This window comes from Centrocercus urophasianus, unplaced genomic scaffold (genome assembly GCF_019232065.1).
Source record: "Centrocercus urophasianus isolate 14NV4802_14NV808 unplaced genomic scaffold, USGS_Curo_1.0 seq_472, whole genome shotgun sequence".
Classification (NCBI taxonomy): domain Eukaryota; kingdom Metazoa; phylum Chordata; class Aves; order Galliformes; family Phasianidae; genus Centrocercus; species Centrocercus urophasianus.
In genome coordinates, this window is record NW_024885058.1 from 34,014 (window position 1) to 50,322 (window position 16,309).

Below are 16,309 nucleotides of genomic sequence, written 5' to 3' on the forward strand. Positions count from 1 at the left end.
ATTACACTTCTTCCTCCTCTGTAGATAAGTGTCAGTGTTCAGGTGTCAGAAAAATGGAAGGCGGCTTTTGAAGCTGGTGAGCAGCCTTATCCACCCCTTCTTGTTCCCCACACAGGCAGCCCCTGCAAGCAGTTAGTGCTTGAAACAAGGAAAGTGACTTCTCCCCTGGTTTGAAAGAAAAGCTGTATTCAGCCACGTGCTGTATTTAGCAGTGCCAGGAATGGCTGGTTCCTCGGGACTGGAAATAAATAAGCCATCAGCAGCTCGCAGTTGGTGGTTTGAGGACAGGGTGAAGCGGGCGATTCAGAATATTGCCCAGGTGAGGATGCCTCATAGCAGAAGATGCAAAAAGGAGTGCTGCTCGTGTGCTGAGAGATCCCATCTGGATATCCTACCTCAGGCAGCTCTTGACTGCCAGGCCAACCATGTGCAGTCGGGAAGAAGGGATTTTATTTCTACCAGGAGTTGAGAGAAGGAGGTACTTTGAAACCTGTCAGGCTAAGCAATTGTTACACAGAACCTTCGTTTACGTTGCATGGGAGATCTGTTCACTGGTTGTGAAAATGTAAACCTGCAGCGGTGCAACAGGCTGACAGCAGTGAGTGCAGTCAGCAGAGCACTGCAGTGCCTGAGCTCAGGGGCCCGAGGAGGAGAGGGATGACCACGTGTGTGTGCTTACATCCTTTAACTTTCGCCATCGCATTACGGTCCCTTAATGATGCGTTTCCCCACAAAGACATTTTGGGATGCATTGGGAGGGGTGTTCCTTCCACTGTTTTCTTAATGAAGTCTCCAGTGTCGTTGTAGAAGAGGTTATGCATAGAAAGCTATGGCAGTTGACTTGCAACACAGAAAACAATGTCCAAAATGCCTTAGTAGACAGTTTGTTTTAATGTTTTCCAAAAGTCAGATTCTGATCTTTTCCCCCCGCTGACCCTTACATGCATACGTCAGTGTTGGCAGAATTAGTCTTTTCACAGCAGAACATTCAGCCTTCATTTGCTATACACTGCTTCTGCAGCAGTCAGCAGTATGCTTTGCTTTTGGATAAGGATTTCACTCACAAGATATAACTCTCTACTTTCACAACAATTTTGTTTCTGAACTTCATTTGTTCACTTTTACTACAGAACCAAATGTGAAGGCCTGACCCTGTCTCATCGTTCTGCTTTTTCAGGATCTGAAATGGTACAGTGGAGAAATTCTGCTGCTACAACAAATGAGTAGTGAACAAGGGCAGAGCAGCACTTGCTGGGATTCCTTAATGAGGCTGCGAGAAAATGACTGAGTTTATTAAAGCACCAAAAAGAATCTGAAAAACTCACAACAGGGTATTCTGAACTGAAGGAGTCAATGGCACAGTATTCTAAAATGAAGAACCTGCTATGGTACAGCCAAAGGAAAATGCAAGCAATTGGTAAACAGTGGGATAAGAGCTGGTTAAGTCCCTTCAGTTCTGCTTTCTATGTAATTGTGAAAGCTTTTCTGAACCATGCTGTGAGAAAGAGCTTTAGCAAAGCTGGAGATGTGAGATGTCATGAGCAAAGAGCCCACAGCAAACCTCCCATGAGCTCTCAAGTCAGCTCTGTGTACGCTTTGGGACTTGGGGAAAAAAATAATATCCTGGTATTCCACTTGTTTCACTGCCTCTTTAAGTACAGGACAAGAAAGTTCATGCCACGTTCACAGAATTAAAGTGCAAGAATTTTACAAATGCCACGTTCACAGAATTAAAGTGAATGGGTACCAGTGAAATGAAGATGGCTACAGAGGCGAGCGCTGCGTCCCTTCTTTCAGCACTTCCTTCACTGCCAGGAAAATACAGCTGAGCATTACATCGCTGTAATGCCTGAAGTAAGGGGCGAGGTCTGAGCTCCCCCCATCTCCCACCCATCTGCCAGGCAGACCGAGGAGGAAGCAGGCTGCATGAAGCCAGGGGAGCCTCAGCTGGCACTCAGCACATCACGGCTTTGGGGACGAGATTTTCTTATCTGCAGTATTGTCAGTATTTTCCCATCCTGAGTCCCAGAGAGAGATTTTTAATTCCCTTACTGTAAACTTCTGACAATGTCATCCCTTTCACTGCGTGTTTACATTTTTCCACCTACCCAAACCTTGAAGTTACGTTAAGGCGTACGTTTTCACTGAAGTCGTATGAAAGGCCTGAGGGAAAGAAGCACTTTTAAGTGCTGTCTGCTTCTGGATTCTGAAAGGGCTGTTTTTCCTCAGTTAAACTGAGGAAGTACTTGTGAGTTACATCTTCTGTGTCCTGCTGTAACCACTTCCTAAAGGTTATGGCCTGTAAGCAATCCTAAGCACCCCCTGTCCCATCCACTGGGTGTGCAGAGAGTCATGGAAACATGCAGACAGTCTGCAGCTAAGAGAAATGGGGTTATATTTGCCTGATCTAATCTAAAATGACTCCTAGTGCTCATCAATACAGTGTTGTGACACCTCTTGTACAATCATTTTGTAAAAGCATTTTTCATGCTACAGCTTTCAAACCCATTCAGCTAAGAGAGGAAAGCCAGGTGATGGTGTGGGAAAGGGAGAAGCACAGCCTGAGCCTGGGAACATGGCTTTCCTAGCATCAGAGCTCCTGCCTGTGCCCAGCAGAATTCTCCAACCATCATTTCCCCAAAATATCTGACACTTTGAGTACACAAATGCAGGGAGTGTGTTCTGCATCTGTCTTAGAATCACGGAATCGCAGAATCACCAAGGTTGGAAAACCTCTAAGATCACCCAGTCCAACCATCCACCTACCACCACTAAACCTCAGTACAGCATCTACGCATTTCTTGAACACGGCCAGCGACGGTGACTCCACCACTCCCTGGGCAGCCCGCCCAGCACCTGAGCACTCTCTCAGAGAAGTATTTCCTAACGTCCAACCTCACCCTCCCCCACCACAGCATGAGGCCATTCTCTCTCTTGCTATTGCTCATTACACAGGAGCAGAGACTTACAGTCTCAGAACAGCTGAGAACTATTTTTTCTAACCCACTCACTTTTGTACAATGAAGTAGTGACAGTTAGTCTACAATACTGCTATTAGTGCTCTGGATACACGAGGCACCACGTATCCTTAGAACTCATCTCCCTTACAAAATGCTGCAGTTGTTCTGCTAGAGCTAGAGTAAGGCTTTAAAAATGCAAGTGTTGAGAAGAGCACAAAGAGCTGCGTAGCTATTACAAAGTACTTAAAACGTGGCTGGGCCGTTTCCTTTCGAAGGTTGCTGTGGGATACAAGGTCATAGAATGGCTTGAGCCAGAGGGACCTCCTGGATCATGGCAAGGCCTTGTGGCAGTCACATCTGCCTGACAGCTCTGAATCAAAGGAAGTGCTTTGGTAGTCCACATACATTTGCACAATCTGGGATTTGCAAAACATTTTAAAAAATGCCAAGTATTTCAGGGCTACATCTAAACTGGGAGTTCCTTCTGCGCTAGGCAGCCACTTCGCTTCCCATTGCTTCGGGAAAACGCATCACGAAGTGCCTGTCCCCACATCTTGGCATCAGTATGAGAGGGCTGGGGAGGAGGAAGCAGCACCAAGGCGGCGAGGGCAGGCCTTGGCAGCAGCACTGTGGCACAGGAGACTGACGAGGGAGGTGGCTGGTTTGCTTTGGGTTGCAAATAACAGGCACTTTGCTGTCCTCACACCTGTAAGCAGTCCTTGCAAAAGACCTCGTCCTTTACCCACAGCGATTGCTGCTGAAGCACCTGCTGCTGGTTTGAATACAACTTGCAGTCAAACCTGCAGTGTTCCTTCCATGTAAACATATTACAAAAAATAAACACATACTGCCATCCTAACCCTAAAGCCTAGAGCAGTAAGAAGCCAGTTCAAGCCTAAGGACACATCAAACAGCTTTGGATTCAAATGAAATAAATAGCTAAATTACAGGCAGGCGAGATCTCGGTGTTTGCTGCCGCGGGTTCCTCTCAGCAGAGCGGCTGGGGGCCGTGCCCTCACGCCTTCGCACCGTCGTGTTTCGGCGGCTCTGCCGACTGCGTTTCCAGCACTGAGTACTTAACTGGGGAGGAAAATCAAAGCCGTTAGTGCGACAGCACACAGCTGAACATGAGCGCGAGCAACAGGTGCCAAACGCCGCCCCGCTGTACCCAACCTCAGCCTTTACAGCAGCCTCCCTTCTCTGCGGCTGAAGGAAGGAGCACGCTTCTGGTGGCTGAAAACATCAGAGCTCAACATCGACTGCTGCCATTTGCAGGATGAGAGCCTTGGTGTCTCACCCTTGGTGTGTAATAAAGCAGGAAAAGCATCACGGTGGGTGTTACACAAAAAGCTGCAGCACAACCCGAGCGGAGCCTTCCCAGAGCCACCGGGCGGCTCCCAGAGCTCCCCATGGCCCTTGTGGCCAGGCCTCACCTTGGGGCTCCTCGCTTACGACAGCTTCCATGTTCTCCCCTTTCACGTATTCGGCATTAAGTCCCTCTGAGAAGCAACAATAAAGAGAGTGAGGTGGGAGGTTAGAAAGCAGAAATTGTTTGCTTTGATGCCTTAAAACCTGTGGTAACGAGCCTGTCTTTTTTGAAAGCTAAGACTGCAATTTTGCAAACTCCTCTGCATTAACAGCAGCATAGCAACATTGGTAAACCATGACTGGTGCTGAGAAAGCTGTGCTGCGTTCTCGAGCCACCACAGAGGTTGGCTCAGATGGGCGAGCTCCAGCCAACTCTCCTGCATTAGCCCCAGGAAGAAGGGCATGGCCGTGAGGCAAGGGCACACAGTGGGCCCACTGCTGTCCCCAGGCACGCATGCTGCTGGGATAACACCCAGTGCCATTCTGCTTCTTCAGAGAAAAGCCATTTCTGCAGTGGCTGACGGCTTGCAGATTGCTGTCTTGCATTGCAAGGAGTCTAAGGCCTGACATTAGCCCAGCATGCCGTGTCTGATGGCTTAAATTAATCCTCCTTTATAATTAACTTTAATTTCCTGCTGCCTTTCTGGGACTTTGTGCATCTCAGCTTTCCCCTCATCAAAGCCTTTACTCTCTTTTTTTTAAAATTATTTATTCTTACCAAAATATCATTTAAGTGGAGGGAATATACAAGGGAGTTTCATTCCATCACATTCATTTGACTCTCCCCGCTGATCTAATATACCAAAACACTCCTGTTTGTTGAGACACAACTGGGAAAATAACATGATTCCCACCCAAATTTCCAGCCCCCAGACACCCTTCCCCAGAGCACATGAGGTTCTCACGAGAATTCATGGGATTTCTTTGAAGGCAGCCTTTCCCAGCTGCCTGCACCTCTGCCCTTTGGCTGCACCCACCCTTACCGACAGCAGGGCTACGTGCCCCTGTAAGCCCCCACAGTGCTGTGCACAGCCCTCCCCACTGACCCTTTCCAAAGGCCAGGTGCAGAGAGGGTACGAAACAGCTGCTACCTCACCGGGGCTCTCAGGGAACACTTCTGTTGGGGGTGGCCCAGAGCAGAAGAGCAGGTGCTGATCACCACAGCACTGCAACTGCAGCAACATCACACCCACCAACACTCCTTAGTTCCCAAGCCTCAATCGATTCATCAACTGGAAAGCCAAGCATAACTCCTTCACCCTTCACCAGTCCCATATGGCCAGAGCAGTCTGATGGAGGCTGGATGCAGACAGCAGACAGTTGTGGTCTGAAAGCTGCTGCTGAGTGCTGCCATGCCGGGTATGCTAGAACTTCAGTACAATCTGAAATCGAGGGCAGCCGGGTGGGATGCCACAACCAACGCTGCCAATGCGTTCTCAGTCCCTTTGGCAGACAATGCACGGTTTGCCTTCACTTGGAGGGCTGTCCCCACACACCAAGTCCCACTCTGCAATCCTCCACCCGGCAGCCCTCCCACCCCTACCCGGGGCTCCTTACGCTGGATGCTGAAGCAGAACTTCTTCTGCTGGTAGGAGATGTAGCTGGAGACAGCCCCCACAAGTGCCATGGCCAGGGCACTGGCAATGCCGGCGATGGTGCCCGTTTCCACCCTGTTGTCTGCAGGGCACAGAAAGGCGCTGAGTGGTGGGGAGGTTTCCCAGGCCCCGCTCCCCCCGCAGCCCCCATGGCCCTACCTTGGCTGTCAGTGTTGCCTCCAGATCCTGCAAGAGAAAAGACCCGTCAGCAGCCTGGCCCTCACACAACCCCCACCCTGCACTGAGCTCCTCATCGCAGTGTGGCATCCTTGTGCCATCAGAGGGGGCAGCTGCCTGAGCTGCGAGCTGGCATACCTGTACGTGACATGGGGGTGTCTATATGTGACACCGGAGCAGCTGCATGCGACGCTGGGACAACTGCGCACAGCTGGAGCTGGGAGAAATGGCTGCTGCTGGAAGCTGCAGCTCTGAGCTAGCTGCTTAAATCCCGCATTACAGAAGCAGGTCAGCACTGTATTAATGCCTTCAGTGCGGTTTGTCCTTGGCACAGTGATTCATTAAATGTCGACCGGGCTGGTGGTGTTCGCCATTTCTAACTCGACTGCCTTTAATATTTAATACCATGGCTCTCTGTGCAGGCTGAGCCAAGCGCAGCTTGTTTCCTGTTCCTGAAACCAGCGGTCGCATCCTGAGAGGAGGCACAGTGTCCATGAGGAGCGGGGTGACAGCCCCACGGGGTCAGCACAGCAGGGGATGAGGCCAAGAAGCACCATTCCAACCCCACAGCCGTACTCCTTCTGCCAGGTGCTGAGGGACAACCTGGCATCTGCTGGTAGCTGTAGCATGGGCTGGCTTGGCCCAGGGCCACCAGTGCCAACCACTGCTACCAGGACAGCAAGCGTCCCTGCCAATACCCTCAGACCCACTGTGGGGTCTCCTGCCATGGGGAGATGCCCTCAGGGGTCCCTGTGGCATGGCCATCTTTGCCCCATGCCGGCGGCACCAACCCACCCGTGGGCCCTCCCTACCTTTCTTCTTGTCAGGGCTGTAGCCATCATCCACAATGCCTTCCAGGTCACTGTCCGAAAATCCTTGAAAAATAACAACAAACTGTGATTGGAGAGCAAAAAGAAATCATCCCTACTGCTGCCCTCCAAGGGGTGAGTGCTGCAGCCACCAGGAAGCAACGAGTGGAATGGGAAGTGAAAAAGAGTGCAGGTCTGCTCAGGGTGCAAGGGGCCAGAGAGCCTTGTTTCTGTCCCTGTCACAGCATCTATGGGTGCTTCCAGGGAGCGTGGGGGGCTGGGAACGGGGCTGTGGGGGTTCTGAGCCCTCCCAAGCAGCATGTGGCTGGCAGAGCAGCTGCCAGCAGTACTGCCCACAGGAAGGCTGAGGCTGCCGTGTTCCCCTCGGTGTCCTGTACAAACCCTGTGGATGTTCTGAGGGGTTCTGCTGGGCATTTTGTGCAGCAGGAGCAGCTGCACCACGGCCCAGCGTGTTCCCACCAGTGGCTCCAGCTGCTCCATGAGCAAGAACAGATCAGGGTCAACGGGCAGATCCCCTCCCTCACAATGACAGAGTTAGCAGAATCTTCAACCCCAAATTACCTTCTTTTAAGCTCATAAAAGAGGTAATAACTGACTACATCTTGCCTGAAAGAAAAGAGGATCATGGAGTGGGAGCTGGCAGTGGTATTAATGGAGCCATTGAACTTTTGCCCTTCCAGCCTGGGAGACACTCACCAGCTCACCAAAAAAAAAAAAAAAAAAATGGTTTATGGGCTTAGTAATGAGTGTAAACTTTAAAGAAACAAAACAAAAGCAAGAACAGAACCGGCAGAGATGAAACCCTCTGCGATGCTGGGGCAGTGCGTGGCCATGTGCCACAGAGCCAGCTGGCCACGGTGCTGCATTCCAGCACCCAACACCTCCTGCCTTGCAGTTGGAGCATAGACCCCAAAAGTGCAGACAAGTCACCTAGTTAGTACAGCCTAATAAAGTACCTGGCTATTAATTACACGTGTGAGGAGGGCATACAGCCATCTCGACATCCATAAACTACCCGTGCAAAGTCTGTTTTCTAGCAGCAGTGCTCAAGGGAGCAATCCTTGCAGACAAATGACGCATTCACCGGAGCATTTCAGAGATGGAAAAAAAGTCCCTGGCCCTCGGCACGTGCTGTGCCAGGACCGAGCCTGCCCTGGGTTCACATCTTGGCTATGACTGCAAACCTCAACAGCACTCAGTAAAACAGCCGTTGGGCACGGGGACGAGGGGAACGCAATAGAACCCCCTCAGCCCCAGACAAGGCATGATCCACTTCTGCTCACCCCCAGCTTCTGGCAGCGATCTACCGTTTAATGGAGGGGTGCCCCGCAGTGAGCCTCCAGTGCTGGGGGGCTCCCACAGGGCCCAGAAACACACAGTGGTGAGAACAGCAGGGAGAGGGAAACCCATGTACCTTCCTCTGGCCTCACAGCCGGCTGCCTGCCATCCCTCGCATCGTCCCTATCTCCAAGGGCATCAGCCAAGTCCAGATCCAAAGGATTCTTCCCTGTGAAATAAGATGGGTTAGCAGCTCTAGCAACTTCCTTGATGCTGACAAGTAATCAGTCCAGGAAACGCTCCTGTCCAGTGCTGCTGCTGCAGCAGATGCAGGAATCGCCCTGTGTAGTGGCTCATGTGCTTGACAACAGACAGACCAGATGGGAGAGCAGGCAGCAGGACGGGCCCACAGGCAGGCAGGCTGTCCCGCACTGCCCTGCCCTGCAGCAGGTGTCTGTCTCTGCAGAACGCAGCTGGCACCCTCAGGAGTGCAGTAGGTCAGGAGCTCAGCTCAAACAGAACAGCTTCAGACTGCTTTTGCTAAAAAGCAGCTAAAAATGTGGAACGGAGCCAGCCTGACCATCTCGACCTGCTTGCTATCTCATACATAAGTTTCATCTCACCTGAAATTGATGCTGAGCCTGGGAGCACTTTTTTGACAAAGCACAGCCCACCACCACAGGTATGTCTGTGCTCCTGCATGGCACGGTTACTCTGGGGCCTCTGCAGCTCTCACCTGAACAAACTGGGGCTGGACACAGCGTGGCTGGGCAGCTGCACTCACCTGGGTTCTGTTTGCGGGGGGTCTGCGTTGTTTTTGGCCGCTTGGTGGTGGTGGTGCGGATGACATCCCAAAAGCCATTGTCTGAAAGTGCCACAGAGGGGAGAGAACAAAATGCTGTTACCCTCCCAAAGGTGCACCCAACAAGGGCCCGGCTGTACGCAACCCCAGCTCCCACAGAACAGCCACGGGCCGGGAGACGCACCTGGCTTCCCCGGCCGTGGGAAGGGCCTGGCAGTGGGCCTGGCAGGCTTGTTGGTGGGCTCCACTGGGTTGTCGAAGTAATCAGCTAGGTCAAAGTCTGTAGAGAGAGCAGACGGGTGAGCCTGAGTGCTGGGGCTCTGTGTGGGCAGCCCCTGGGACATGGCACCGTTCGGCGTGTGAGCAGCGATACGTGGCCAGGGCTGGGCATGAGCATCCTCCAGCTTGGATCCGGGCAGCCAGGGATCCGGGCAGCCAGGGATCTGACCACCACCATTGGAGGTGGTTTTCCCTGGATGGGAAAATGCCTGGCACTGTTTGGTGAAAGCCGGGGATGTCCTGGAGCAAAAGCTCTTCCCCAGGATCAAAGCCAGCCGGTGCAGCTCAGCCGTGACCTGTGTCAAATCCATTACAATACTGCAAAGCGTGCAGAACTCAGCTGTGGCCATAAATGTTCTCATGTTGGCTGCCTTCAAAACAGACAGAAACCTCAATAGTGCATTTACGTAGGCACAGGTCTGCAGCATTGCCAATGGAGAGAGAAGACACAAGGGACACAGCGGCTGCACCATGATGGTGGAGAAGGCACCATCAAGCAGTGCAGGCAGGGGAAGCTCAGGCAGCACAAGCAGCCACTGCAGCACAGCCTATTGCCAACCAAAAGGTGGTTCACTGCCAACCAAGATTCTGGCACCCAAGCTGCTGCCAACAGCACACAGCCGACACTCGCTGAAACAACACGTGCCAAGAACATCTCACCTCTCCCTCCTGTCCCACCGGCCGGCTTACTGGGTCTCTTAGGTGTGGCTGTGATAGAAAGAGGAGTAACATGTTAGCCATGGGCATCACCAGAAACACTACCTCTGCCCAGAGAACACAAGGCTAGGAGTTGGTGGATGAGTCCACCAGCATCACAGCCAGAGCTCTGTGCCCTGCCTTTGTCCCTGTGACACAGCTGCAACTGCACACAGTGGGAGCCCAGGGGAGCCCCATGCAGGTCCAGCTCAGAGCTTGGCTGGGGCAGATGCCAAGCAGAGAACTCCTCCAGGGGACAACTCCAGGAGACAGAGCAGAGAGGAAGCAGTAGCAAGCTGCTGATGCTTGGCTAGACCCTGCCCACCAGCCACTGCACTGACAGCAGCTCCCAGCACTGTGCCGCATACCGGAGCTCCCCATCTGTTGGAGCAGTTCTGCAGACGCCCCAGTGCTCAGGGCCTGACTGCTCGCAGGGCAAAACAAGCTGCCATCGGCTTCGGGAGGTGGTTTTATTTATTTTGTTGTAATTTTTATTTTCCCCGCAAACCATCATCCATTAACAGTGGTTAGCTTTATGAAGTATATGAATAAATTATGAGCAAGAGTTGTGGCCGCTCCATTCCTATTAATTTCCATCTGAATGCTGGAGTGCTTCTGCTGCACCCATGTGCTGCCAAGCCCCTGCGATCTGCGCCCTGGGACAGAGCATCAGGCACGGGGCTCACAGGCGGCTCCCATGGGCGCAGGCAGCTCTGCCAGGGGACTGGGGCCAGACTGCATCCTCTGCCATCTTGCCGAGAGATCCGAGTGGACACGTTGCACCTATTACTTCTTATTTTTCCCTTATTTTGTAAGGGGTGAATGAATTTGACTTACGCCATACGGGGCCGAGGGCATCTTCTAGGCTGAATTCCCCTGGGTCGTCCCCACAACCTGTGGACAAAGAAGCAGCACAGGAGTTACTCACTGTACACGACGTCAGTCACCTCCACACGCAGCCTGGCCAGGTGCCTGTGCTCAAATTGCTTTGGTTTTAGAGGGCTTTTTGCTAAACGTGACCCATCACCAGCGACGAGGAAGACATCAGCCTTCCCCAAACCCGTGACTGTTGGATTGCAGAGCAGTCAGCTTCGGATTTTCCATTTGTCTGCCCTAATGGATGCGGTATAAAAACACACGCCACGCTTAAACTTGTCAAGCGGAGCCCACCAATTCATCTCTCTGGCTGCCACTCACCCACAGCTGCAGTTGTGCATTTGCTGAGCACTGTGCAGACTTCAGAGCGGAGCAAACAAACTCGGTGAACAGGCAGAGCTGCGCCAGGCAGCCCCACGGCAGCAGGACGCGATGTGAGAACGCCGCTGCCTCGATGGCCCACGAGAGGGGCCCGCAGCTCCGCCAGCGCCCAGCCCGGCCTGCCCTGCCGCTCCTCCTCTTCCTGCACCGCGTTAATTACTGTTGACTTACCCTCGTTCTGAATGTATTTGTCTTGATAAATTCATGCTTTTACATCTCGGAGCATGCTGAGTAATTAATATCCTTTGGGTTTGCTAAGCGCTGCGGCGCTGCGAGAGAACATTAAAATGGCTTTCCCCTCATTCCTATCACTAAATGGATTTAGCTGCCGCCACCTGAGCTCCGGCGCGCTTCATGAATACATTTACGGCCCTCCCGACAAGGACAATGGCAGCCGCGAGGCAGCGCCCACCAGAAGGCTGCCAGCCGCGAGTCGGCCGAAAACTTTCACGGAAAGCGGCGCCTGAGCTGCGACGCGATGCCCTGCGTGCGGCCCGGCAGCTCCGGGAGCCGAGCCGTGCTCCAGGGAACCCCAGGCGGCAGCAGGGCAAGGCCCGCCCCGAGGAGCGTCCCCGTGCTGCCGCGAGCCTCCCCACGGGACGCGGCGCACCCGGTGCATCGCAGCCCCAGCCCCGTGCGCGGGCTCTGTGTCGTTGTCACGACCCGCCTGGGCATCCCGCGGCTGCTGGCCGGCAGGGAAAGCGGGCGCAGGACGTGTTTGCCGTACTTTCCTTCCATGCGGCGACCCGAAACGTCAGCTCCCAAAGGGCAGCGCTGCCGGGCCGGGCAGGGCCGGGCACTGCGGTGTCCCGAGCTGGGCCGGGTGCTTCCATCACAGCCGGCTGCAGGCTGGGGGCAGAGAGCATCGCATCCCCATGTGTCCTCCCTCATTGTTTCTGCGGCAGGCAGCTCGAGCGCACGGCTGTGCTCGTCAGCCTTTTCGTCCATACGATTACATACGATCTAATTAAGCCTCGCAGCCTGGCAGAGCTCAGCGCACAGCACCGCAGCTCACGCGCAGCGCACCGGCTGCGCCACAAGAAGCGTGCCGCCCTCCGCTCCCAGCGCGGCTCAGCACCGCCCCGTGCAGCACCGGCCCTGCGGCAGCCCGAGGAGCCGGGAGCCCACGGAGGGGACTGAGGGGAGATGTGTCCTGCTGCCCTGCTGCCGCCGAGCCTCCGCACCCAGGGAAGCATTCTGATTTCCAGAAGTACTAATCAGAATCACTACTGATTGAGGCAAAAACAACCTCTGCTGTAATTTTTTTTTTTTTCATGCAATTAACAAGAGTATGGTAATTCCAAGCAATCTTGCTCTTGAGATTAAAGGAAAGCCTGACAGGAAGCACATGAATAAAGCTTTAAGATGAGAATTTGCATAATGAAGACTTTCTCTTTGCAGAGAGGCTGATAGAGGCCGCGTCCCACCTGCCAGCAGCAGCACCACCAGCACCCATAGGGGCAGCGGGACCTGCAGACCCCACGGGAGCTGCAGCACCCAGCCCACACTTAAGGTCAGACAGCCCCAGGGCTCCCTGCCATCACCACACTGTGAGTGGGCAGCAAGCTGTCCGTGCCGATTCAGGCTCATCGCTCTGAAGCCAGTGGCATGGGGCTCCTGACACACACTGTGCTTTGCCCATTCCCAAACCTGCCTCCCAAGGCAGGGGCAGCAGGAATCATCACCCCAGCACCTGCAGGAAGCACGGACCCAGCTCAGGCATTTGCCATTCCTAGTGATGCTCAGGAAACACAGAGAGTTCCTCTTCCTCTGCACACAGGGCACAAACCACAGGGCTGCCCGCACATTTCCCCTGGCACAGTGGGTCACCACAGGCTGTGCTCAGTGCTCAGATCACCGATCTGATTTCTGCTTACACACAGCAATGACTCCAGGTTTGCCCAGGGGCAGAGGTGCCTGCTCACCAACCAGATGACAAATTGTGGCACCAGAGTTGTTCATTCCTAGTCTGACACAGAATAAGGAATGGCAAAGCCAGGGATGCAGGAGCCCAAATAAAACCAAAGCAGGAGATTAAACAACACCTGATTCCCTGCTGGGAGACTGCTCTCATCAGATAGCGACCAAGAGGAGGTGCTGTAGTTAAAGTAGGTAAACAGGGAATTACGTGGAGAACAAGCCAGTCCCTCACATGGAACTGCTCCTGCCTTGTTGTGCCAGGGGAAGTGGATTGCTTCTGGAAACTGATTTGGATGATGCTGGCAGATGGGACAGAGAGAGGGGCACAGCCTTCAGCATCACAGAATCACAGAATCACCAAGGTCAGAAAAGACCTACAAGGTTGTCCAGTCCAACTGTCCATCTACCACCAGTATTTCCCACTAAACCACGTCCCTCAGTACAACATCAATCTCCCCTGGCACAACTTGAGGCCATTCCCAATCATCCTATCACTGATACTGGGAGCAGAGGCCAACCCCTACTTCATCACACTCTCCTTCCAGGGAGCTGTAGAGAGCAATGAGCCTGCTCTTGCACCTGTGAGACACGTCCCTGCCTCAGTGCTGGGGACATGGCAGGGGTTATTCCAGACCCAGTCTCTCCCACTGCCTTCCTGCCCCCTAATTCCATCTGCCTCCCTCCACGGCATCCCCATTGTCCTGCTGCTGCTCCGTCTTCCGTGGTTTTAAGGGAACAGAATACAGTTGTTTAAGCCTGACATGAACTACTTCTCTAGATGAGAAAATGTGGAGGACCTGGTTTAGTCACCTATTGCCACAGAGGCCACCTACGTAACCAGAGCGGTTTGCTATTCATGGGGCAGGAAATGATTGAGCTGTATGCAAACAGGCTCACTGAGCCACAAGAAGTGCAGCACTGAGCCTCTCACCTCTCTCAGCCTGAACTGTGGAAGCAAAGAGCACAACCAAGGCCTGGTTTCCCCGAGCTAACCACAACATTGGAGTCTCAAACCTCCAGGAGATATTTTTCTAAGAAACAAACTGGTCTTCAAGCAGAGCACTGCTGACAGTTCCTTCAGCTCAGTGCTGCTGTTCACTCGGGCAACAGATGCCAGGGAAAAAATGACAATTTTGTATAGAGAAACTAACCAAAAGTTAGATGGCCACTTCTGAGCACACTGTCACTGGGCTCAGAGAAGAAAAGCTCTAAAATGCAGACAGGGGTACGGAAATCAACTGTGTCCAAAGCTCCGCTCACAAGTATCCGGGCACAGCACATTTAATTAACACAGATTTGTTCCAAGATCAGAGATAACTTCTAACAAAAGCTTCTCCCACTTTGCCAAAGACCATCAAGGTAAAAATTATTCCTTAAACGCAATGCTACCGATATCTAGCAATGATAAATTCAGTAACATAACCACGTCTTATAACCAATGCTGTTTGCAAACGTAAACGCTTTGCACGACAGCAGAGCCACGCTGCGCCACGCTCCCACCCCGACTGTCCCCACAGGTGGGTGCAACATTTTAGCCATGATCACCAGCTCTGGGGCTGTGAGGGGGCACTGAAGGCTGTGTGAGATGCAGGGTGGTATGAAGACCACCGCCAGCCCGTGCTGCAGCTCCACTGATGTGCCAAGCCACTGCTCACCTGTAATCAGATTCTCTCCAGGTTTTTCTTATCTGTGCATGTCCTTTCTGACGGGTCTGCCAGGGATAACCTCGTGCTCTCCGTGGGTGCAGTGACCTCAGCGATCAGATGTGCCACCTTTCCATGACAGCACGTCAGTGCTATCCATGCAGGCTTATGGACAGGAGACTTAGAAGAGGCCCAGCAGTGCGGGCAGCCCCTGTTCAGCTGCGTTCTGCAACACCTAGACAAGCACTTGGCCAAACCTGAACGGCTCAAGCCTCCCTGCTTTCTGGAAAAGCCACGGATCTCTGCACTAAAGCACAGCGCCAGCAGAGCCCTGGCTCTGGTAAAGCTCTGCAGAGCAGAACCCGTCCAGCTGCTTTTCAGCCCACAGCTCTGTCCGCGATCCCGCAGCCGGGCGCTGGGATTCCGGCGCTGCCCCGGAACAGCGGGAGCCGAGAAAGCGTGAACCCGCAGTGCCGGGCCGGAGCCCCGCAGAACGGCACCGCCCCCCACCGCCGCCCTCGCCCTCCCCGCGGCCGCCGCCAGCCCCAGGCGGGGGTCGGGGACGCGGAGCCCCGGCAGCCGTGAGCGCCGCTTTGTCCCCGCGGAGCCGGGCGCCGACGGCGGCTGGGGAACCTCGCAGCGGAGATCGTGCTGATGCGCAGCGGCCCGGAAACGTTTAGGAGCCGGACCTGCAGCCTAGCACCTGGGGGTGGCACAGAGCGGCATTTTCGTTCGGCCGGGCCGCGGGCAGCGCGGAACGCCGGCAGCCTCACTGCTGACTAATCGCGGGTTTGCCGCTTTAATCTCAAAACGGGACGCGAGGCCCGGCCCCGCAGCGATGTGTCACACCGGCACCGAGCGCTGCGCTACGGCGCACGGACAGCGCGGCGAGCAGACGGGCGGCGGGCCGCCACTGCCAGCTCCCTGCCGGCTGCAGCCCCGCGTCCCGCAGCACGTCGGGGCTGGGCGGAGCGCAGGGCCCTCTCTTCTGCGGCCTCGCACATCGCCGCCGGCTGTCTTATCGGCACAGCCTTTAAAAGGGCTCTTTTTGTTTTTTCTTCCTATTTAAAAGAACAATGTAAGAACAAAAACAAAAAAAGCCTTTTAGAATAACTTGTCTCTGGAATAAGGAAACGAGAGTTGCGGTAAGCTTTGCATTGATATCTATCCCCCAAAAAAGGACGCGGGTTCCCCCACGCACATCGCGCTGCCCGGCGGCACCACCCCGGCTCCCCGCGGCCCCGCAGGCTGCCGCTAAGCCTCCGGTTCCGGCTTTCTCGCGCCCCACCGGGCCCCGGCAGCGGGAAGGCGGGCGTCCGGCCCCCATTCCGGCCCAGGCCCGGCGCGGCCACGGCCCCCGGGCCGGGAGCGGCCGCCACCGCGCTCCGACTGCGCCGCGGAGCCCCGCGCCGCCCGATCCCGCCTCGCCCTACCTGCGCCCAGCAGCGCGGCGGCGGCCAGCAGCCCCAGCAGGCGGCGGACGGCCATGGCTCGGGGCGCTGCG

The 16,309-nt window shown here is 54.4% G+C and overlaps 1 protein-coding gene across 1 annotated transcript; it reads right to left on the reverse strand.

Moving 5' to 3' along the window:
- Positions 1 to 868: 868 nt before the first annotated feature.
- Positions 869 to 16,305, reverse strand: CD99L2 (CD99 molecule like 2; the record flags this gene model as incomplete). The annotated part of the gene is made up of 11 exons (XM_042834563.1): positions 869 to 4,040; positions 4,394 to 4,459; positions 5,886 to 6,005; positions 6,083 to 6,109; positions 6,913 to 6,975; positions 8,345 to 8,437; positions 8,993 to 9,073; positions 9,195 to 9,290; positions 9,950 to 9,997; positions 10,823 to 10,879; positions 16,239 to 16,305. Coding segments are annotated over 11 exons (783 nt in total), but the record flags the coding sequence as incomplete, so codon positions are not given.
- Positions 16,306 to 16,309: the final 4 nt, after the last annotated feature.